This window comes from Haemorhous mexicanus, chromosome 2, assembly GCF_027477595.1.
Source record: "Haemorhous mexicanus isolate bHaeMex1 chromosome 2, bHaeMex1.pri, whole genome shotgun sequence".
NCBI lineage: Eukaryota > Metazoa > Chordata > Aves > Passeriformes > Fringillidae > Haemorhous > Haemorhous mexicanus.
In genome coordinates this window covers 54,245,128-54,271,125 of record NC_082342.1, presented here as the reverse complement: position 1 = coordinate 54,271,125, position 25,998 = coordinate 54,245,128, and the positions used below count along the sequence as shown (strand labels likewise).

The 25,998-nt window shown below is 34.9% G+C and overlaps 1 protein-coding gene across 6 annotated transcripts in view; it reads right to left on the bottom strand.

The window, feature by feature from the left end:
- Positions 1 to 25,998, bottom strand: part of NBEA (neurobeachin) — a 454,976-nt gene that overhangs the window by 173,962 nt on the left and 255,016 nt on the right. For all 6 annotated transcript variants that reach the window (XM_059838861.1, XM_059838862.1, XM_059838865.1 and 3 more), the window contains one exon: positions 8,416 to 8,540. In XM_059838861.1, the coding sequence (XP_059694844.1) occupies positions 8,416 to 8,540 (125 nt within the window). The remainder of the gene's footprint in view (positions 1 to 8,415; positions 8,541 to 25,998) is intronic.

The following is a 25,998-nucleotide window of genomic DNA, read 5'->3' as shown; positions in this document are numbered from 1 at the left end:
TGGAGAAAACTTAGGAAAGGAGTATTCTGTGTTTTTATCAATTACCAAAGGAGATTTTTTAAAGTGCTATTACTCCTTAATACAGAGTTTTAAAGCACAGAAAATAGGAAACTAGAAAAACACATGTTAAAACCTGAGTCCCAAGACCTACATTCACCCAGCTTTGAAGGACTCCGAAGGACTATTATTAGACTTTCACTGACAGAATGTTCTTCTGAAATGCTTCTGTGAGATTCACTAAATATTAATGGGTCAAGAATTTCTATTTCTTTGTCAAATAGATATGGAAATGAATAACTAGAACAAATACAATGTTCACATGAGTTTGAAAACATTTTTCATCATAGCAATTTACCGGGTTTGGTAAATAATTTACTTTCATTTTGCAGAACAGGCAGATATTGTGTATTCTTTGTACATAAAAATTTAACTGTGGAAGGAAGAAAAATGCAGCTAGAATTCCAAGAATGACAATGGCTCCAATTTTTAGATCTTTGGAATGGTTTTGCAAGCCAATTTCATGGCTTCAAGAACATTCTGGGGTCAGATACTTTCAGATGAAGAAAGAGGTAGTTATGTTAAATGCTGGTAAAAAGCCAGCAAGTTCTGCAGTAAAATCTATTAGCTCAGACCAATAACAGCAGCTAAAACCCAGGTCATGCTGGATAACATAAAAATCTCAGAGGAAAGGCATTTGGAACCAAACAGAGAGGTTTAGAGGGAAAAGTTTTCACATCCTATTTAGCTCTGTGAAAAACTTGAATTAGAGTCAAAAGAGAGATTCTGACATTCAGGAGTTAAGGAAATAATTACAAAAAAATTACTCTTTAATGAATCTGTACTTACAACTTATAGTCAAGCTGCCATAAAATTCCAATGAATATGCTAGAAATAACATACAACAGGCAGAAGATATTTAGAGACTGCAAGTACTGATAGGATGCAATTGCAACTCATTTCTATGACCTAGTCAGGGAGCAGAAGCTCAGACACTGAGTGCTCAGTAAAATTCAACTCAGCAGTGTTCAGTACTTCACCTAAGCAACTTCCATTACTATTTAAATCTTGAAGGTGCCTTTCATTACATTACAGTGGGTTTTAAGAAAAAGAATCACCATAATGGTAGATACATTTATGGTATCTATTTAATGAGAACATATTTATCATTGGGAGGAGTGGGGTGGGAAATGTTATAAAAAAGACCAAGTTAAATCTTGTATTTCATAGTATTTAGATTTAATTATTCTCACTACTAAGATTTTGTTTTGCAGATCCTTCAATTAGTACCCAAGGTAAGCTTTTTCCTAGAATTTCTTTAGACTAAACTGTATCTTGCAATTACCATATCAAATATTAAGAGAACAAAACTATCATGTAATATTATCCCTAAAATCCTGTGATGATGAAATGTTTGGGAGTTTATTTGGTGAAGCAGTGGATGGCACTGTTGGGCTACAATTATAAGGCTAGAGATGAAAATCTTAAATTGCTGTGCATAAAAAAAAGATTTTTGTGACTCTTTTAGGCACAGGATTCAGATATAAACTCATTCAGAGTACACTGGAGATTTCACAATCAATGTGGAAGTTAGTTCATGTACTGAAAGGAAGTTTGTAACAGGAGAAGTATTATTTTAGGTGCTTCAACTGAAGCAGAAATGTTTACATGCTTGTTTCACATGGCAGCATGATCCCATTTAGGACTCACTTGGCACATGGAAGAATTGTTATAGGTTAATTTGATGACTGTACACCTATTCTTAAAATGCTTACCACTGAATGCCAAGTATGTGCTGTTTTACAGCCCACAAAGTCGATCCTATTTCTTAAAACTGCTCACAATTAATGGTCACCTTGTCTTTAGTTACAGACTAAAATTGTGTGAATGAATGGGGTGAGAGAACAAGGTTTCTTTTTAGAAAAGGGCTTTTGCTCTTCAGTTGCTCTAATGTATTCTTACTTAAAGCATTACTTAAAAAAATATCAGTTTGGGGAATTATCTTAGCCAAGGGTCACCCTCTATTTCCCCAGAACTACATATTTTATGAAACTGTAGTTGTGCATGTGACTAATTTTTAGGTAGTGCATTAACTGAGGGAGGAAAAAAAAGACAATCAAAATATTGTCTTGGCTTATGCAGTTACAACAAACTCAATTTCAGCAATAATAACTATTATACAGAACACAAGCAAATTGATATTAGAAGCATTTTATACCTGTTCACATCTTCACTAAAGATGAGGCAGAGTTTGCACATGACAAGAAACTGGGAGGAGTGACTGGTATGCCAGGGGGGCCTCAGCAGGCTGGTGAAATGGGATAACAGGAGCCTCATGAAGTTCAACAAGAAGTGCTAACTCCTGCATCAGGGGAAGAACAAGCCCAGGCTCCAGTACCTGCTGGGAGTCACACAGCTGGAAAGAAGCCCTGAAGAATGGAGCTGGGGGTGGTGAGGGACACCAGCTTGAACATGAGCTGTCAATGCATCCTTGCAGCAATAGCAAATGTTATCCTGGGCTGCAATAGGCAAAAATATTGCCAGTAGGTTGGGGAAGGTAATCCTCCTCTGCTTAGCCTTGGTGAGGTCACACCTGGATTTCTGCATTCAGTTCCAGTCTCCCCAGTACAAGAGAGACATAGATCTTCTTTTACATTTACTTTTGCTACTAAATTGATCCAGATATTCTGTAGATATTCTTTGTTTCTCTTGAGGAGGGAAGACTCAAGGGGGCCACATAGTTGTGTTTAAATACTTGGTTTTCAGTATTTCCAAGGATGAAAACCACACAACTTCTCTGGACAACCTGTCAATTGTTTGACCACCACGACAGTAAAAAATAGCTTGTTCCTGTTGCCTTTTATCCTGTTACAGGCAACCAACAGATGTCTAGTTCAGTTTAGAAGTAAAAGAAAATGTGAGAAAACCCCAAAAAAGGATCTATAAAGCTCAACAAAGCTGACAAAAAAGCTGTTCATACAGATATAGTATAAGAAAACAATATTTCATAGACAAAGCTAGAGGCATAATTTGACCTTCAATCTCTTACATTCTACATATGTAATGCTTTCACTGCTATACACCTAGGAAAATAACTGGGTTTTATGCATCTAGTTGGCCTGCTAGCAAAACTCTGATAAGTAATGATTCACTATCAGTTGACTTCAACTTGTGTTCATTTTTGAACCAGTTACTGAAAAAAATACAGATTTTCTTATGGCTGGTTTTGAAACCAGTGCTGTTGAAATTGTTCTGGAAATACACTAGGCATTTTGAATATGCACAGAAACATGATAAGGTAAAGAATAATGAAGTCTGAGAACCGTACAAAGTTGAGAAAAAGTAATATAACTCTTTTAAATACATCTGATTTACACAGCAGCTTTGACAGAGAGTCTTGAATTTATTGCAAAAAAGGGGTAGGATATTCACCAGTGAACGACACCCTTATGTTTTTAGGAATGTCATTAATATCAACAATCTTATATATAGGACCTGAAATGCAGAATGGAAATGAAGATTAGTTTTTAGGTGCACATTCAGACTTCCTAGAATAGGACACTTGATTTTACAGCAAAGCTTCTGAATAGAGATGATGAAATTGAGCATCTCTGGTTCATGGGATATTCTGATTTCTTCATATGTCTTATTACTTGAAAATGTCAGGTAAATTTCTAAGACACTAGCTTAGCTTTCTAGAAGAGCATTTTGTGCAAAGCTTCTTGCCAGTTTCCCTGGACACTCTTCCCTCTACCTTGCTCTAACATTGCCTGCAGAAGGCAGGGAGCCCAGCAACTCATGAGATGGAACTCAGGAGCTGTGGAAATAAACTGCTTTGGACTTCTCAGCACTGTGGGGCTGCTCTAGAGCTGGCATTTCTGAAATTTCATCTTGGGGTATTTCTCTAACATTGAGGACCCTGAAAAAATTGAACCTTCCTTTATGGTCCCTGGGACAGCCAGATGTTCCATTCTGAAGACAATCCCTTGTTTGAATTCCTGTGGACCTCAGACCCTCAGTTTCATAGCAGGAACACACACAGCCTTGCTTCTAAGGTAGCTCTTGCTTGTTAAATAATCTGGTCCTTCCTGCCATACTTTGAAGGTCCATCAAAATTCATCTGGCGTCACGAAAACAGATTTCAGATTTCAACATTCCAGACTGCCAAACCTGATGGTTTTAAATTGTGCTTGTGCAATAAAAATGTATTTCTAGTGATGAGTAAACATAGTATTTAGTGAAACTTGGAGCACTAATGACAAGACCCAGAAGGAGCCAGAGTCTGCTTTGGCTAGAACTGCCCTTGAAATAAGGTTGCTAATTAGATATCCAAACACACACAAGTTCAAAAGCCATATGGGGCATTATTGCACATATACCTGTGGCTTTATTTCAGAACCTGAACATATTACACTATGAAGGCATTTTAAATTTTTTATTTTCTTTTTCATTCTAAGCATTTAGGATTTGTCATGCTAATCAGCTTAACAGGGTAAATACTCTAGAGCACATACCCTAAATATATTTGACCAGCTTACACATGTATGTTTAGAATGTGGGCACTGAGCTCATTCTCATTTACTTCAGTGTAGATTAGAAAATGTTACCTTTCTTGTTCTCTCCCTATGTATAAATTGTTTGTGGACCTTTAAAGGCTGATGGACCAAATCTTAATAAAGGAACTGTTTTAGGTTGACCTTTGTGGACCAGTATTCTATCTCACTGGCAGGGTGGTACAGTAGTGTCTCCTCTGTGCTAATCTCCAATGACTGTATATGCTAATCTCCAATGACTGTATATGCTAATCTCCAATGACTGTAAATTGTTAAGTTGATTAACTAGGAGAGACAGTTCTTTCACCACATGTGCAGAATCTCTGTGAATATCTGCATATTTCACATATCCATCATAGTAAAATTTGGGCAAGAAAAGTAGGGCTTATAATAATTTATAAAATATTTTCTTTTTTTTTCTTTATTTTCAGTTACGATTTACTTATTTACATTGAAATTCCATCTAAACTTAGAATAAGAATTGTTTAAGTTATTGACATTATAAAATTAAAACTCTACATTAAAACTCTACTAAAAGTTCCAGGTAATTCAAATTCCATTTTAGCTTGCAATTTTATATTGCAGGAAGTAGCAACTCTTCAGCAACTCAAAAAAGAAAAATGAATCTATATTTTGATTCAAGTAAGAATTTAACTGAAACAAAAGGGTACTGCAGATACAATGTTGAACTAATTATGCTTGCACTTTACATCTGGATATGCAAGTAAATTTAACAGATTACAAACAAATCTAACACCTAATATTAAAGTCTTAGAAATGATGGAGACTAATCCAAAAGGAAAAATTCTCTAGTCAATCTCCTGTAAATGCTGCTATGACTGAGATGCAAAGAGTCTCAAGGGACAGCTAAGTATATAGCCATAGGAATCTGCTGTAATTTTTCACACAGTTTTATATAGGCATAGAAATATGTTATTATTTCTCATTACAATATTTTTTACTTGTCAGGTACTTTGAACATGTATTCATATGTAGACATATGCCCACATACACACATACATATATATATATATATATATATATATATATATACATAATATATTTTATGAAAAATGGAAATGCAAACATGCATACAGGAGCTGACTAACAGACTGTAGTTAAGTAGAAACTTCATTGTGACAGAAATTTTTTGAGAAAACATTGTTTCCCAATAGTACAACATTGAATGTTTCCTACAGGAAGAAGTCACTATCATCTAAAATTAACACTTCTCTTTTTAGGCCTTCTAGGTAGAATTTAACATTTGTTTTACTTCTCTAAAACAAACATATAGATCATAGACATAGTTTTCATTTCCAAGACTCCTTCATTAATTACTGCAAATATAATATAATTACAGTATCTATACATCCAACATCAAATATGATTTAATACTAGACTAGCAGTAAAGCACTTTTTTATCTGTCAAGGTCATATCTTGATGGCTGCACAAGCTCAGATAAATCAGGTGTTAAGCAGGCACATCTCCAAGGAATCTGATAATTCTCTCATCTGCAATCCTCAGCATATCTTATTATTTACTGCCAAAGAAATGACTGATTAATTTTGTCATCTTTGCTCTGTGATTTTTGCTCAGCTGAAGCTGGCTGCCTTCTTCTGCAATGCCTGGTCAGACCTATTTAAGTTGATGCCTTTGATCGCAGACACTGAGGAGCTTGCTGACTTAGGCTTTGACTAAACATTCCTCCACTGCAATATTTATGCACAGAATCCTAAATGATAATGGACAGTCATTGTAGATAACAAAAACTTTTAAAATATTTCCAGTATTTTTCTGATGCTCAAGACAGCTTTACTTGTACTAGAGGTATCAGTCAAGATGAAAAAAATTGAAACAAAAGCCCAACAAATTTTCCTTTGATGAATACTTTATTCCTCACAAGCGAAGTATCTAAGGTCAGGAAATAAAATCTGTTATTGGAAAACTATGTAGTTTAAGTTTTTTAAAAAATGCTTTAAATTCTTTCTGTAGTGTGATGTCATACTCAGTTTTGGAAGCTAGGGGCATTTTACTCTCAAACTGTTCCAAACAAAATTATCAAAACAAAGCCAATAAAAAGACCAACTACAATGAAAGTTAAGCCCTACGGAAAAAAAATCTGCCTCTAGCTCTTTATTAATCACATTCCAGCACCAGAGGCTAGAAGTACATCAAACTGCACCAAATCCTTTTCACATGACAACCTCATAAATTATTCAACTCATTAGTAACACCAAGAGGCATAAAAATAACATCAGTGTTAAGGATGTTTTCTTACAGAAAAGGGTCAGCTAAAAGTTTCAGTATTAAAATCCAAAGGCTTAAGCCTCTGAAAAGTAAATACATCTAGATAGAATCCACGAATACTTTAATGCATGCTGGTTTAAAATTCCATGTTAATTTTAATACACAAATGAAAAGCTTGAATTATTTTTTAAGTTCTGAAAACTTCAGTCCATTGTTAATTTTTATGTAACCACTAAGTTTGATGTGCACCATCTGTGCACAAACATGAGTTTTAATTTTCCTGTATGGGGAATGCACTAACAGGTGTTATAGAAATATAAAGTCTGTGGTTTTAATGACTATTTGCCTTCCAAAAGCAGCACAGCAATTAGCACAGTTTTGTACCCAACTCTCATAAAATCTCTATCCTGATGTTTTGGAAGAACATGGAGGAAATAATCCTATGCCGAATATGAAATACCATATACAAATGGGGGAAATGTCTTCTTTAATCGAGCTTAAGGAAAGTTTATGACTTGAAGTCCTGGACATGATATTCCTCACCTTTAAGTAAGGATTAAGTTACAACTCCTAGTATAACTGCACACACAGATGTTAATTCATATGTCTAACCTGTTTGGATCCCAGCTATTTGCCTCATACAACCGCAAAGTTGGTGAAAAGTGTAGGTCATATACAGAGTTAGCTTTATATCTATCATATTCAGAACTTTTGGCAACCTTAGCCTTTGGCTAAACACCAGATGAAAGGTTCAACTTGCTTTGTGAATGATTACTTCAATTTTTTACTCCTAAATGCTAAAGAATCATAGTATTTTCTTTTTAGCACTAAAACAACAACAAAAAAAACCAAACAACAATCAGAAAACCATCACAATACTCTTTAAAAACCTCTGTCTTTGATATGCTAGAGAGGTATCCCAGCTTAAACCCAAGAAAAAAATTTGCTTCAGATTTTTGGGGTGTTCAGGTTCAGTCTGCTGTACAGGGGTCACAAACATGAAACTTTTACATGTTATAGAGGAATTTGTAAGTGTGTCCTCATTCCTTTTTTACACTCCAGCTACATCTCTATGAAAATCAATCATTATCTAATTCTTCAGTTTCTAAAACTGAAGCTTCTATGGTTTCAGTTCACTATTGAATCACAAGTTATCCTTAAAAATTATTATTGTTAGCAAGTTCTAATGTATTTCATGATTTGCAGAAAAATACTTCTGGCTGAAATTTGCATGCCAGAATAAAATTTCTGATATTTTTAAATTCCTCATTCAGAAAATGTCTCCAATGGAACTATTATGATGCATTAGTTTGATGACATATTTCATTCAGTCACTCCAGAGAGACATGTTCAGTTGCTTTTACCAGTCTCAAAATTAGTGTCTGGGAATGCTAGAGGAGTATAATGTGAATCCCTTGGGGATCAGAGAATTTAACAGCTCACAAGCTCAAGCCTGGTTCATTAAAGTGTAGGAATTGAAAGAATTCCTTTTCTAAGAATATGTTTTCCTAGGAATTCTCAGCACTGTCCTTGAGAAACAAGGGACATGATTCTGAATCATTCATGGACATCAAGAAAGCATCAAAAACTACGTTTTTAAGCTGAGGTAATACTGACCATATTCCACAGCAGCTTTTAGGAGAGCATCAGCATGAGTAGACCCAAAAGCATTGCGAACAAATCTCCTCCGTCGGCGCAAATCATCTTCCCAGTAATCCAAGCGCCAGAAGTCATGCAGTTGGCTGGAAAATAAAGAACACACACATCAGCACCTACCACAGCTTGAACTGTATTTACATACATTATAGTCTAATTTCACTGCTACTTTCCCGTTTCTGGAATACAATCTTGTAAAAACATGTATTACTAAAACTTACAGTATTCTAGCGTTTCTTTACATGCATTTATGTATTATAAACCCCAGCACCGCCTGTCTCAAAGTGTTCTGCCTGCTGCTAAAAACATTAATCACACTGAACCCATTAACAAATGCAGCATCAAATTACAAGTATTAATGGCACAGCTTGCTTTCTTTTACAGTGTTTTTAACAAGGCTTGTAAATCATAGAATGGACCTCAGTGCAAATAGTTTGCAATTTAATGACTATGGTCCCTTAGCAGACCAAACTTAAAAGTATAAAATATTGCCCACTTGAATTTTGTGGAACTATGATTAAACTAATGTGCTGAAATATTCATTGAAATAATTCCCCACTGCCCCTAGCAACCTGAGAAAATTGCAATTTTATTCATTATTAATAACACTGAATTAGAGCAGCAAAAAAGTTCCACCATGTGGTAATTGTCTTGGTAAATTATTATTCCAGCACTAACAGAGTACTAGGATGATTTTATAGCTTCCAGCTAATACAAGCCATTAACAACCATGGCCATCTTAGTGTAACATTGCCTTTTTACATTCAAAAGAATATTAAACTCCTGTAGAATGATATAAGCCATTGTTAATCTATATTAAAGCCAAAAAGTACACATATATAATCATCTGGTATTCAGTTTTGGTTCTAAAGAGCTGACCAGCTCCACTTTCAGACAACTTCTTGACCTTATCAACACAAATCTCCCACATCTCTTTTATAAGCTATTTGGGCAAAGCTGGATTCTAAGCCAACATTTTAAAAGCTTTTTGGATCACTACGAAGAATGTAAAATGTTTGTGGATGCATCCCTATTATAAACTCATAATTGAACACACTATAGATTTAAAATTATTCTGCAGGCCATGACCTTGCAGACCCTAACTAGGGAACCACTGCTCTAAACCAGTCATTTTCAATCTATCTGTAATGTCCTGGACATGTGTGACCAAAAGACAAAGAGAAAAAAGAAAAAAAAAAAAAAAAAAGAGAGTAAGAAGTTTACAACTCATCAATATGGTATACGTCTTCTCTGGATTTTTCTAGTTATTTCTTTAGCCACTGTTTTCTATGTTGCCTTCATTCTGAGCAGCTATGTGCTGGTAGCCATTTCCAGAGGAAAAGTAGAAATATACTAATGTAGGACAGACATTTTCACTCTTTACGGTCCACTTAAGCACTTTTTTCATGCTTTCATTAGTTATTGTCCAACTTTACTAACTGCTGTCATGAGACCTGGATCAGGTCCAGAGGGCAGGGCACCATGGGGAGTGGATCTAGCATCCTACCTTCCAGCCACTAACAAATTTTCAGAAGCAGCACACCATAATTTTTAGTCAATGCTGCTGTTTTTTGCATTCTGAATGGCATTTTCACAACATGCTTCTTGAGTCTGCGTGAAGGTCCTACTTTTATGGCTGCCTTGCAGAACAGGCATTTTACTTATTTACAAGCAGCAAGGAGGCAACTTTAGAGGTTTTTTTTGAAAGGCAAAAAACCTTCCCTTTCTAATTCCATTTCAGAGTAAGTCATGAGAGGACAAAAGTAAAAACATTAATGAAAACCTTTTAAAAAAGATCTCTGAAATTATGTGTATTGTCGGCAATAAGAAAACCACTAATGTTGATAAGAATGATCTTTGTAATAACAAAATACTTCATGAAATTAAGAAATATTCGCAGACTAAAAAACTACATTTTTAATTTGTTCTGTGTTTAATCTGATAATTCATTACTTTGATTAATTAGTCTGAAGATTACGGAACCTTTTCAATTTAACATAAACCAGATTTTGAAGCCACTATTTTAATGAAGTGTTAAGTAAGAAAGTAATGAAATTTTCAGAGGATTAAGTCTGTTTTGCAGATCCAGAAAACCATTACGAGTTCACCAGGGATTGAAGCTTGAAATACCGAATAGTGGTGCAAAATTAAAATTTTTGAGAAAGAAAGACCAGAAGCATCATTTCTATTCACAAACTATATGACTTTTAAAAACAGAACTGAAGTTTCTTGTTACGGTTTTCTACAGATGCCTATTCTACAATGTTACTACATGCTTCCAGGTACTGGAAGTTGGTATCTCAACCCTAAAGAAAAGGTTTCTGAATCTTAACTAGTTGATTGAAGATTGATTTTTGACTCAGAGCAACATCATCAACAAAAAGCAAGATACTTTTTCTACCCTGTTGTTAGAAAGAAAGCAGACACTTCAAAAGATGAGGGATCTATACTTACAGAAAGTTTTGAATGATTGAGCTTCATCACCTGAATAACAGGCAGAAAAAATTGTGTGATTTCCCTTAAATGTTGTATTATTACATCTCTAGGGTAGATTAAAAATACTACCAAGTAGAATACTGTGGCACCAGTTCCAGCCTAAAATTTAGAATTTAAACTGCTTTAAGTCAAGCATTATGGACTGAATCAGTGTTAAATTGCCTAGCCCACAGATTACAGTACTTTAGAAATACTTATATTCTAATCCTGTGGATATCACTCAGGCTTTAAGATTTTTGAGGAATTTAGGTAACTGTTAGGTAGTTCTAAATTATGGCTGTAAATGAAGTAGAACCATATTCCCTAATGATGTACCAGGCACAAGTCAGTTCTAGAAGAGAGCATGTCTGCAAATCGCCCATAACTCTTTCTTCTACAATGCATTTTTTAAAGTGACTTGACTAAATCAAGTAATTTTAGTAATTTATTTTTTGTGACAAGGAAAATATTTCAATAGGCTTTACTTTTCCTTATAATGCATATTATTAATAATCCTTATTTCCACAGTCAACTAGATTACATGTAATTTCTCATTCCTCCATATCTTATACCAGTCAAGTGACATTTTGAATCAGGTTTGTTTGAATGAGGAAGAGCATATTAAGCACAATGTAATGAATATTTTTAAGAACTAAAAGTTTATAGCATCATATATGAGGTATTTATAAGGAATTTTAAGATAAATATATATCTATATCCTTCCAACAGAACAGCTATTTTAAATGTATCCTAAAACACAGGACCCAAAGGAATCCACATGATGAGTTTAACTGTCAGAGATAATTTCCTTACAAACTACAGTATAATCCAATATAATCCAATATAAACCTTTCTCATCAAAATAAGAACTGGCATGAAACTAGTAATACTACAAGGCTACTAACAATGAAAAAAATTATTTGGAATGGTATACTATTGTAACTTAATCCCAAATTTCTGATGTGCAGTACTTCATATAGTTAATACAGACAAAGAAAATAAATGTTTTAATGGAACAAGCCCTATTGTACTACATACTGAAGGATTACAAATTTTGTTTTGCTGCCACTGTCATCACTGGTACCCACTTGACAGCTTGACATGTATGTTCTCCTACTTCAAATACACTTTTCTTGGCCAGCATGGGATGGAAAGGCAAACTGATGTTATGCTGCCCTGGCTAGCCAAGATGGACTTTGATAAGTTGAAGCAAACAGCTTTGAAGTCTCTCAAGTGCAGATTGCTCTAAAACTCAGATCTGCCCAGAATTCTTCATGATATTCTTTACTGCCATATCACACCCATCTTCCATGTATATGGGACAAAGATTATTGAGACAGACTAAAGTGTTTCAGATAGCTCAATTATCCTCTCAGAGGAGAAATTGTGGCGTGCTTTGCCAGAAAAACAATTAAGAGGAATGTCAAGTCAGCCTGCACAGCAAAGTCCTCCCTGCCTTTTCACATCTCCAAAGCTTGAACATTTAAAAGACAACTCTTGAAAAGATTTTCTGTTAATTCCTATGACCACAGCTGCAATGAAGAGCATGGGAAGGGTTTTTCCTTGGACTTATGAATACTAGCTGTCCTAAACTGTAAGTCTTTGTCCATCCTGTGTGCATTCAGCATCTGTGACAACAGCTGCATGACTGTGAAACCCAGTCCCTGTTTGGGAACAAGGTGCAGTTTGCTACATGTCACCTACAGCTACAGCAACTAGTGACAAAAATGAACCGTGGAGAGCAGCAGTACACATAAAAGATCCTCAGACTGCAGCCCAAAGGATGGGCTGCCAGATGGAAGAGATTAAGTTTGAATATATTAATGAAGAGGAACAAGCCTGCAGACATGGGGGAAGGGGGAAAAGTTGTTTTGAAAGAGAGGTGGGTCACAGAATTGGAAGGATCTCAGAGAATCCTTAGTCTTTGTAATAATGGGAAAATACTAGGAAAGAAAAAGAATTGATGATCTATAATTGCAACAATTAGTCCTGGTTGCTTTTATGGGACATATTTTGAAAAAGAAAAATTATTTTCACAGTGTGGAATTATGACTGTGTTTTGAGAAATAAGGAAAAAAAAGTATATTTGGAAAGCATAAAGAATTCCACTAATGTAATATGAAGAACAGAAAGTGAATGACATTAAAAAAAAAAAAAAGGAAAGTAAAAGAAAACTTGAAATACAAAAAATACAAAAACACTTATGGAATATTTTTAATGGTTAAAGCCAATATATAAACCTATTTGCCAGAAGATCCAAGTAACAGAAGCCTTCTGTGACCATAAAGGAGCAAATAAGGTTCAGAAGTGGTGTTGCAATAGATACAGTAAAATAAATGTAAATAATATTAAAACCTGGAAATATTAACACAAGGAATAAAGATGCAATGAATCTGAGAAACACCTAATGTCATGAAAATTGGAAAAGATGGCAAAAGAGGTGAAGGATTTTCACTTGGACTTTGAAATAAGGATGAAATAGAGCATAGAGAAACTCAAACTAACAGCAAACACGGCTACTGATCATCAGAATAGGAGCAGAGGAGTCACCTCTGAAAAGCAAAAAGAGAACTGCTAACAGTTTGTCTCCTCTGATCATGTTACTAATGGTCTTGCATTAATAATGAAGGACAAAGCTAAGACAACAGAGAATGAAATGAAAGAGAGAAAAAACTATCAGAAGATGACTAATGATTAAAGATCCACCAAATTTTTGGAGAAGAATTTCTAAGAACTGTTTTAAAGGGTAACACCCTTTTAAGAAAGGAGAAAGTGATTTATGGGGCTTTTATTTTCTTCTTAAGGCACTGGAAAAGGGAGTATTTAATACACATTCTTAATGAAGATTTCCAACTGCCGAAACTTCTGTGTCTTAATTTCAGTGAGAAAACTGAGGACACATCAAAAGCTGAAAATAAAAATCTCTCAATTTAAATTATTCTTCAGATAGATGATATGTTAGAAAGGAGAGTAATGTCAGTAGATGTGAAAGGGAGGCTGTGACAATAGAGATGTTAATTTTCACGATGGTACTACTTAAACCACAAACTTCTAAGTCACTAAAACCCCTGGATTATGGACTTTAGTGCATTGCATAAAGTCTGAAGGAAAACTCATAATGAATACACAAACAAATGAGGGTTAACAGTTTACTGATTGTCTAGACTTTTTATAAAAGCTTAGCTCTTCAGAATGAGCTGTTCACTTTGGAATGGCTGCAGTATTATTAAATAGTAGCAAACTTCTACCAAGAAACAGCAATTGTAGGGAAATAGGACTAACCATGCATAAAGTTATAAACAGGGAAAAAAACAGAGGGGAAAAAAGCCACATACCTCTTAAAAATAACAATGGAAGTGGCAATAACTCAAATCTCTACAAAGTAAAACTAAAGATAAGTAGAATTTTTAAAATTACTGAATTGGTTTAACATAAAATATAAACTTAAAATAATGAGAGAGAAATTTGGCAAATCTCTCCAAGTGAATAGATTTGATAATGGGCAATAGTCGGACACTACAGCTAAATGAAATAATACAGTTTCCTAAAGTTAAATACTTGGTTCTTTTTAGTGACTCCAATGGCATTGAATGAAGAACTAAAGGAATTTACTAAACAGATACATAAATTGTCAGTGTTTGACTGACCAGAATCACAAAGGATGTGTTAGAAACAAAACATGAGTAACAACAATGCAATTGCAACAGATTCTAGAGATAATAAATTGTAAACTTAGAAACACTAAAATGAAATAAAATTTAGGGTTAGAATTAGGACATAAAAGATTATATTTGAAAAAAAGGGAAAAGAAAGTGGTTGAAACAATACTCTGGTTTAACTCAGATTTCTGGTTTAACTCAGATTTCTGGTTTGGAGCCTTAATTCTGTTTCAGAATGTGATTTGCTGCCATTCCAACAAAGAGGAAACAAAACATCCAAAGCCCAAAAAGCCATTTTATAATTTTAGATAAAGGAAAATTTGGGTAAAATTCCCTTTTGGAAAATACCTAGAAAGAATGGTTTAGGAAACTTTTCTTTTTAACCCATATTTTGTTACGTCATGCTATCTCAGTACAATGGGAACTTAGTAACATTTCACAAATACTGCCAGATGCCTCAGTACAACAAACTCCAGGATGGAATGAATTGGGGGTCATCTCTGTATTTCTTAACTGGCTGAAAAAAGAAGCAGACAGAATGGCTTAGACTAGGAGCATTTCTATAGGGGGCTAAAATGAAGTAAAATGCATTTCATGATAAGTGTACATGACAATTTTCTTATTCAAATGTAGAAATATCTCAACATTTAATTGACACGAAACTTGGTCTAGCAAATGATCATTGAATTTCAAGCAAAAAATAATTTGTTTTATGTTTTAACTAGTAAAACATCACATCTGAAACAGGCACCATGACATTAACATACACTCTTACTTTTAGGAAATACAGTATGAAAATAAAAACATTTGAAAACTTCTATTAAATAATGAAAATGAAAAAGAAAAAAATCATGTATTTTTCAAAGGAATTTATGTTTTAAAAATGCAATTTTCATTTAATTCTTCTACATTCTTCACAAGCATATTATCTACTGTAAGCAAAATTATTTTCCTTGTTAAGCACATCATCTGTCAAACTAAAAGAAAAAGTGGGTACCCTCTGTCTACAAAAACAGGAGACCTCATGAAATAATACAACTTCTTTGTCAAAATTCTCTGAAAAGTACTGTGTAATTTTACAGCTATAATCCATAAGAAATCAGATAAATATCTCAGAAAAGAACTTCTTTTTCTTAATTTAACAAAGTAAAATGCTGATTTAATAATTAAATCAAAAGAAAAAGTTTTAGGAGAATCATTATTTTGCTATAAAGATGCTGGTTTTCAATGTTAACTTTAATAGATACAGTTCTTAGGATATTTAAGATATTTCTTAAGATATCGAAGATATTTACACAATTAAGTTTGGGATTTTTTTCAATTGTAGTTTATCCTCTGAGCTTGAAACATTGAATATTCTTCCAGTAGCAATTCAGTAGAATGGATTAATCTGATAATGCAGTTACCTACTTCTGTTCAGCTTTTCAGCCAAAACCATCAAAGTGCATTTAAGCAGGAAGCATAGTGACTCAATTCTGCCTAGGGAAGGTGAACAGTGGTTGCACAAAAAACAGATAAACTGGTGTTATGACCATTGGAAAGTAAGAGAACTCTTTCTTGTAGTTATGTTTTGCCTCTTACTGTCTGGCTCCTTTTTTTGCACAGAAATATATTAAAAAAAAAAACCCAAATCTCAACTCCCTCCCAAAACAGCCCTTCCCTGTCTGGGATCTTTTAGCATTATTTGCTTGGTTCAGCTGTAGCACTGAAAAGGGAAGACTGAGAGAACAATTTATTCAAATCTCACAGAGACACCTTCCTCTTTTGCCTTCTGCATGAGCACTAACTTTGCTACTTATGTAGATGACAGGATATTTTGTTCTCGGTGTAATGAATACAGCTAGGCTGTTCTGGAGAGAAATTGAGAAAAATCCTAAAACACAATGATTTTTTTTCCCATTGAATTCTGAATGACACTAACACCACTTTACTAAGAAACTCCAGTAAACAAAGCTGAAAGTTGTTTTTAATGCCACTCCCATACAGCCTACAGCAGCACAATGCAGAAGTCCTGAGATTTTGCAAATGCTCTAATGAAGCAGTGACTTTTTTCAAGAAAAATAGGTTACTCTGTGTTTCAAGATTTTATGTTCCATATTTAACACATAGCTAAGGACAGTAGGGTCCTAAATCATAAAAAAAAAAAAAATCTGAGTGTTTATGACTTGTCTGCAATTCTAGAAGAGTTAAATAGTACCTAAAATTTTGTACAGTCAGGATTAGTGTGCTAGGACAAATGAAAAACAGTCCCCAGATTTACCCCCGGGCATCCCAAGTAAAAGAGCTTGCTGAAACTCTGAAAAACTTTGGTGCCTCATTGGCTTGCTTAAAGGTCAAAGACTAAAGGCTCAGATTTGTAAGTAGGGATAACATATGTGACTGCTGATGAGGATGCTGTCCCAGCTGTCTGCTCCACTCCAGATGCACAGATTAAGGTCCTTCATCTCTTGCGAAGGAACTACTGAAGAACCTACTGAGCACACAAATTACAGCCCAGTTTCTAGACAAACCTGCAACGACTTGTCAAAAAATCTAGAGCTGCACTTTTAACAGAAACAGCGTGGTTGATACAGACAGACAGGACTTGTTATCTCACTAGTTACTCCTGTTTGTAAGTCACGGCATGGAATGTGGAATCCAGGAACAGAAATTTAGTCTCTCAAAGTCTTTAATAAGAAAAAAGAATAAATGCTCTGCCTAAATGTTTTAAAAGTGTTATTCTAAAACCAAGATACACAGCTTTATTTTTTTATTTATATACTATTTCTTAAAACCCATAATGAATTACATTTCAAACCTTCTTAAATTATTCAAGCTGCAACTGTTTAAAGACAGCTAACTTATTAACCTGGCATTGAGATGAAATAATTAGCTTCCTTGAGGTCTAGCAATAAACAGCAACAGTAATCAAAATCTAATAAATAAATAATAAAGTTCTACCTAGGCAATTGTTTCAATTTCTGTCATGCAGAGCTATTTATTAAAATGCAAGTCTAATAATACACTATTTTAAAAGAATAATTATTTTTGCAAAATGCCAATTCAAGCTTGGTATTTGGAAGCACTTGAATTCAGAATTTATAGAAGCCTGAAGTTTTACATCCTCTGCAAGTTTTTTAGTACAGATTTATTTTTCCCCTATCATCCAGAAGTACAGCATAAGTTAAGAAAAAGCGCATATCTATCTTTAACTTAATAATGTTTTTAAGAACTGAAACAAAGACATGACAGCCCAATCGGTGGATATGCCTTGTCTGATGTATAAACAATTATTCCCATCCCCAAATATAGCTTGTATTGATGAAATAAACATTTGCCAAGGGGCCTGGCTATGAATGCTGTAGAATTTTCAACAGAGACCATGTTTATAATACTATCAAATAAATACTGAAGTAATGGTAACTTTGATCTTTTTTATTCCTGGGAATTTTTGCGAGAGCTAAAAAGCCAGATTGGCAAGTAAATCAAAACTTTTCTATTTATACTTTATTTTTGACTGTCAAGAGGTTCTTCAGAAGTATGGAAACAGTCTTCTATAAAACATCCCAAAATACATCAGCATGACCTAATGATGTATTTTGGGCTCTGAAAATATTATACGAGAAGAAGCAGATGCGACATTGGGAAAAGAAAAAAGATTACACCAAGTTATAACTTCAATGTTTTCAGTCTTGAAATAAATTGCTATTTTTGAGGGTTCTGAAAAACAAGTAGGATACACTCTAAAGAATTTTTGCATACAAAGTATTTAGCAATCTGTTACTCTAGATATACTTTTTAATGTTTTCCTTCCTTTTAGCTATTTAATCACACAATTCTGTGTGACAATCATGAGATACAGATGCTTTCTCCCTCGTCTGTAGCACAAATCTGTGACATGACCATGTGTATCTTCTGCATTTTTCATACATATTTACAATTCAGTTGCTGTTGTATAGTAAGTATGACTCCCTATAGGGATATGCTTTACAAATAAATTACAGAATGTGTATATGGCTGTATTTGGGTGTATGGTTTTAAATGACTACTACAGTTAAAGAAAAATCATCAGCGGCAGTTCAATAAATTTATACAACCCTCCTCCACTTCTCTGTGTGGAACTACCATAGGGAATTACAAGCCTCAACCTTGCAAATTAAGCAGATTTCATACTTTACATGTTCATTGCAGGTTGTTGTTTTGGAGTTTTTTTTTTGAGACTTCATTATCGCAGTTTGTATGGAAGATGGAAAATGAGAAAAGAGTTCAAACCCATCTGTTATTACAGCAGAAAGGAAAGCTTACTGATTCAGTACTGAATTAGAAAATTGGTGCAGGGAGAAATCATATACCTGGGAACAGAAGGATGTTCTTCTCTCCCTTCAGAGCATGGGTAGCCAAATTTTCTGATCCAAGAAAGCAAAAACTGAAAGCTTCACAGAATTGTGAAATGTAGACTATAAGTTGAGAAATGGCAAAACTCTAAGACTCGTTCAAAAGTGGGACAAAAGGGGACAAAATGGAGCGGGATGCAGTCTGCACCTGGGTTTGAATGTAATTTGGTGATGGAATTTTTTTATTTCCTTTCTCTGAGCTGTAAATCTGGATAATCATAAATATTTTGTGCCAAAACTCCCGTGACATATGCCCTTGGAAAGAGTGGATCTTGAAGATCTGAAAAGTCACATATGGCTTAAGAACCACGGCATAGGTCATTTCACCCTCAGAGATTCTCCAAATTTTAATGACCAACTTAGGCAAAAATACAGCTTACTCTCTTTGTTCTTCAACATTCTTCATTCTTTTTTAACCTCTTGATTCATTTAACTGCTCCAGATCTCCTCTGTGTAGCTCAATAGACATTATGTCTGAAGATGCTGAGAAGCTGACGATCACCTTACCTTTGAAAACTGCTTGTTCTACAGGGACCAAACTGCCTGTGACCTCATAGAATTTGTTTTCCTTTCTTGCAGTCTGGGAGACACAGTTCAATTACTGGGAAGTTAATACTAGCAATTAACAGTCGTAATTTACTGGAAGATTAAGGTTGTCAAATTATGCAAAATGATAGTTGAGTTGAGTTTCTTTTATCTAACTTAAGTTGTCAACGTTATTGACATTCAACTAATCAACCCAGGCTCATTCCTCAGGCAATGGAGAGAACTAGTTTCACCTTGGGAAAAGCTGGGTGATAGGATGGGAATTCTAGTGTTCTTGTATCAAGTAACCAGGATCTCAACACTACAGAAAGTGAAAACCTAGGTTTCTCAAGGAAAAAAATCTACCATCTAAGACTCGTGTAAATTGTCAAGGGAAAGATCGTGTCAGAGAACTCACATGACTGTGAAATCCAAGAGCCAGGATTCAGAAAATGTAGAATTATAGGCTATATGGGTCCTGTTAAATGAGAGAAATGGAGAAGGTGGTCGACTGACTTGTCCCAGTCTTATATGAATTCAAGAAAAAGTAATATGGAGATATCTTTTCATGATTATGATTAACATGATAAAGGGAACAGTGAAAGAAAACATAGGCCAAAGCTACAGAAATCATCTTACCTGCATAAATTAATAAAAAATATTCAAAATTCTACTTTTGAAGAATGGGCTTATAATTTTTATGCTATAAAATGGAAATGGAGAATCAGAGGGTCAGCATTCAAAACCCCCAGATTCAGATTGCAAATGCCTTATTTGAATTGATACCAAATAATGAACATAAATAATAGAAATTCAGGAAACAAAAGTTATAGAAACTCAAGCAATAAAAATAGGCTGACATTCAAAAAAATCAGACTATATTATTAAAGCAATTGAGAAAGTCTAACAGTTAAACACTTAAAAACCAGAGTACTCTTTATTATGCATAATTCAAAATAAAATATCAAGACTATTATTTTGGAGGGACTGAATCTCTGGAATAGTAAATAAATATTTTTATGAAAGAAATACAATTTTTTAGACCCAATTATAAAAAGAAGTATGAGTCTGTTAAGTATATGTTTATATGAAATCCCAATAAAGTCAACAACATTTTTAAAATTAGATGTGTTTCAGGGCCTATTCTAGGGGCCTAATTACACCAAAATCTGAAAAAATGTTTTATGCTGATAGTAGAATATCAATGCACTTTGCTCTACCACAGATTGAAAAGTGATTGGCAAAGATATATAGAAATTGTTGTTTATTACATTAAAATGGGAGTTTAGTTGAGGTTATTTTATTAACATCTTTTCTTCTCTCTTTTAAGAAGCAAACTACCAAACACAAAAAAACAAACAGTGAAAAGCTTCCAAGATTCCTAGTAAGAAATTGATTGAATTGACACTAGTGTGAAGAGCTGCTAAATCACTCTGAAAGACTATTTGTCTTTTTTACAGGAAATAAATGTAGAGTTTATTCTCATGTCCTGTCTTAAAGGACTTTTAATTAAATTCATAAGTCTTGTACAGTTTGAGAATAGCTTTTGCCTAGTATATCAGACTTTATTTAAGAAACCAAAGCAACCTGTGACCAGGTTGGTAAATACACATGACAGGCCTGTACTCTGCATTGCTCAATAGCTATGCTATTTCGTTTCTAATGTATAAGTGAACCAGCAAAAGGCTCTTTGTCCTACCAGCTGAAGACAAAATAGTTCAGTTCTTTCCCCTATACTGTTCTTTTGATGGATACTTACAGAACATGACCTTCCATGAGGTTTTCTTTTTGCAAACTATCTAAAATAAGTTGCATTAGTCATACTCATATTATCACTGACTTGAAGCATCCTTGTCTTTCTGTAGATATTCTGCAGTTAGTGATGTGGGTCCAAATTGCACACACAAACTAAGGTAGAAAATATATCAGATCTACTATTTTTCTAACAGAAGTATCCTCCCATGGAGCAATAAAGCTGAATTATGGACCAATACCTCTTTCTAGTTTGCATTTAATCTGTCTAAAGTTTCTTGTGTGGTTTGGGGTGGGGGGGGGGGGGGGGGAAGCACACACAAAAATGTGCTCCTGTTCACAGCAAATAAGGATTGTGCTTCGATGTATCTTATACCAAGAAAAATATACATAATTCTTCCTTTATTTAGCTTTCAGGGAGACCTACCATGACATCTATGTAAAATGCTATGAAAATATTCCAGCTTTACCCTCCAACCACACTTACAACTGTGTTTTGAATTAATTCCTGGGAGGAACCCAAACAAGCTGTATAGCTCAACAGATTAATATTGAAAAGAACGACCATTAACAACAACTCCAGTGTGCCTCTGACTGTAGGGATTTAGCAAGCAGCAAGAAGGCAGTATTGGGAATTTATACCCTATCAGTAATCATATCACTTGTCAAAATTAATTGACTTGATAGAGTCTTGGTGCTTTCTGACTGGCCTTTAACCAGCAGCAGGAGCACTGGTCCTTGCACCACAAAACCCTCTTTGCTGGTAACATAAATATCTGCACAGGCCTCAGCATGGTAGAAAAGAAGCGCATTAAAAATCTCACATTTAAGGAAACATGAAGTCCAGTACTGACTCACAGTAATACACCCTTCTAATAGCTCTTGTATTTATAATCCTTAGTGTTTTCACTACAAATAACGGTTTGTAAAAACCGTTTAGTGAACATCCCCTGCCTGCAACAGGCCTTTAAAACTAAGAAGGAAGAAAGCAATCAGGTCAGGTCATTGGTCTTTCGGATATCAAATACTTTTGTAGTGTGAGATCAAAAACTTTGAAAAAAATAAAATGTTTTCTACCTTTGCTCCACATGAGACTATTGATAACATACCCCCCAAAAAAAAAGTGTAATACAATCTTAATCCTTCTAGAGCACTGGCAGGCATTAGGACTACATGGAAATTTGCAGAAAGACAAAGAGGAATCTCTCCTTGCTATGAGAAGTCTTACTTGCTAGATTAATTTGTTGCCCAAGAGTGAGCACATGAGGGGAGAATCATGTCCACTATCCCTTATTTTAGAGTAATATTTGCAAACAAAGTATTTTTTAATTTGCACATTGTGTATCAAAAAAAATAAAGGAACCACATTCATCACTGTTAACAACATGTACACACTAAATGCCAACATCCAAAGGCGTGAGAATGCCATCCACTATATAACATTATGCCTGCAATGGTCTGGCAATACTCTCAAAGACTGACAACAAATCAAAATAGCTTTTTACAGGTTTTGCTAACAAAGTGTCTCTCTCTAAAACACATACACAAATAATATTTGTGCCTAGACCATTACAGCTGACTCTATTTGAGAGGGAGCACAATCATACAAGAAAAGCTATGGTGGATAGAGCATGCTTACCCCATGAATCACCAAAGTTTTGTGGAATGGAACACTGTCAGCCTTTTCTGACAATGCTAGCTCATTTTAAACTAGTCAAACATTAATTGGAATGGGCAATGAAAGGGCTATGACCATAGAATCACAATCTGGCTCAGACACAGGCTCATCTCATAATATTGTTCCAATTCTTTATGTTTTTCCCCTTTTGAAAATATTGAATGAGTGAGGAAGGTTTAGTCATTCCCGGCTGGCTTCCTTTTGGCAATAAAGCCACAACCTGGCTCGCACATTACAGTTGCAGGAGGGAGGGTGGGTGGGAATGAGAAAAAAACAAGTTCATATGTGTATCATTCTCTTCTCTCTGACTATTACACAAAGTAAAATCGCTCCAGCTGGAAGGATTTACAGAGGCCACTTCAGAATAAGCTACAGCCTGCTAGGGGAGCCTCCAGGAAGGAGAAAAGGTGATTTTGGAGCCTCACAGCTAAAGAACAGAGACCTAACTGAGAATGATATGATAGTGATGTTTAATATTATAAATGGCACCAAGACGGTGAGTTGAGAACAAGGACTCACCATTTCTCATAAGAAGGCACCTAGAGAGATCACAGAGTTATCAAGCAACAAGTTCAAAACAAATGGTAGTGCACCTCGTGCGAATTTCTCACACGACACACCCAAGGGTATGGGGTACAGGGTACTCAATGCTGTGTGATATTGTGGTCAGCCAAAGTTTAAATGAATTCTAAAAGGATAAGACATTTCCTTTCACAGATGGGGAAAAAACCACCAGAAGTTATTAAACTCAAGGATATCACCTCTGGCTCAGGAAGTCCCTGAGTTACAATTTGCTGAAAGCTGGCAGGATATGCCGGGGGAGTATCATGGTAAAGTCAGCTGGGGAAATACTAAACTCCTCCCCAGGTCTCCACTGCTGGCAGCTGAGAAATATTGGAGTAGCAGAATTGTAATCCTATTCTTGGAGTTTGCTTTTGTATGGTTTTTCACTGATTTTTTGGGGCTGATTGCCCGCCGCCCTAAAACAGCCCCACATCAACCAGGTTTGAGTCAATTGACTCAAGGCCAGGTTAGCAGCAGTGCTAAGTAACGGGTGCCATTGCTCAGCTAATGAGCATAGGACAGAACACTTTCAGCAGGAGGATTTAGGCGCTGTAATTATTCCTTAGTAGAAGGTTTCAACAAAGGATAAGACATACACATACTACAAAATTCATAGGTCTTGAAATATAAACTAGCTTCTAATATAAAACTCCCTAAGCTCATGAGCTTTTAATTTTTTCCAAGGTTATTACATTCACAGCCAAGTATTAATAGTACAAGTAATATTCTGTAAAATTTGAATAAGTTGACTATTTTATAAACTTCACATTTATTCCTTTTGACTAAGTGCAGTGAATACAACTGCATGCTGTTAAGTAGGGGAAATTGATATACACATGAAAGAAATTCACCAGGTTTCATCAATATTATGGTATTTTGCTAGTACAAAAGAGAAATCAACCTAGCTGCCCTTTAAATGATATAATATGGAATACAAAATTTCTTTTACATTTTTTTTCATTTAAAAATACCCCTTTTTTGTTGCCATTATTTAAATGAAGATATGAATAAAATTACAAAGCAGCTGTGTCAGACAATATACTTTCTGTGATACATATAATGTAAGAACGTTTTGGAAGAACTGTCTTTAACAACAAAACTCCATGGGATTAGACTGCAAAGAAAATGTTACAAGTAAAATATCTTCAGAATTTGAAAAGTGATTTCTTTAGTATGTAACTGAAAATTGTGAAACAAAAAGAAATGTGAAGTTAAACAAAAGGAAAAAATTAGTATGCTTAAGGCAGCAGTTGATCCATTTAAAAACCACCACTTTATCTGTTCTCTTTTCCTTTGCAAAATCCAATAAACTGCCATTATATTCCTTTTAAATGGTTCCATTACAAGGATTCTATAACAACAGACTAATCTCTTGATAATTATAATAAATGCCTGTAATCAAAGCAGGAACCACTTAAAATAAGGAGAAAGGCTGTTTTCCATCAAACTCATTGTAGTTCTGTGACCTTTGGAGCATTAAGCTACATCATACGCTGCCACTTCTAACTGCAACACAGCTTTCCTACCAATCTTGCTCAAATAAAAATAAGGAGGACGCAAGATCAATGGAAATGTGGATTGACACATGGTAAGAGTTCTTACTTTCCAGCTCTGAGCCTTGTAGAACATAAAAACCTCAATTCGCAAGATTCCAAAGGCTCAAAGCTGGCAGGATTCAGCCAGCAGGTCTTTCGCGGGCTTCCCTTCAGGAGGGAAAGGGGGAAGGACCAGACTGGTATTTTAAAAGATCATGCTATGGCAATGTGAGCTGTATATCACTAGTAATGCTAAAGAAAGTATTACTTTTCAGAAAGAAAGGACATTTTATCACAAAACTTGATATTGTATTCACATGAACAAACAATGTTTTCCAGAGATCATTTAAGAAACTGAAGGCTGATAAAATTACGGGAAATGACTATATATGATCAGAATGGCTTTCATCTGCATTTTGTTAGACCCAGCATTGATTTCACTTTTCAGCTGTGAACAGCAAGAGGCCAGCTGTGGCCAAGGGAGAGAGCAAGCAATGAACCAGGGTCACAGCAGAGGCTGAGTTGTCAGAAAATTTAACACTTTTAATGACTAAATCTCAGCAAAAAAATCTTCGAGTTACAACCACTTGAAAATTATATCCAGCGGGTCCCACAAACTGTCAGAGAATAGAAGATTTAATTTATGACAAAGTAAAACCTTTGAACTCTAGTTATGTGAATAAACAGCATTATAAGGGGAAAACAAACAAAGCAAGGAAAATATAAAATATACTGCCTTCAAGGCAGAAACAACTACATTTTACTTCCTATTCCCAGATGTGTTAAGGGGAAATTTATGACAGCATACTGAAAAGCAAGATTCCCATTGTGAAACACTTCACATTTATTTAACTAAGCACAATCATTGAAAATGACCTTTATCCAAACCCTTCACAGCTGTCTTAAAATGATCTAAAACTATTGCCAGATTTTCTTTAACTAACATTACTTAACAAAAAGTCATTACCCCAGGGCCATATTAC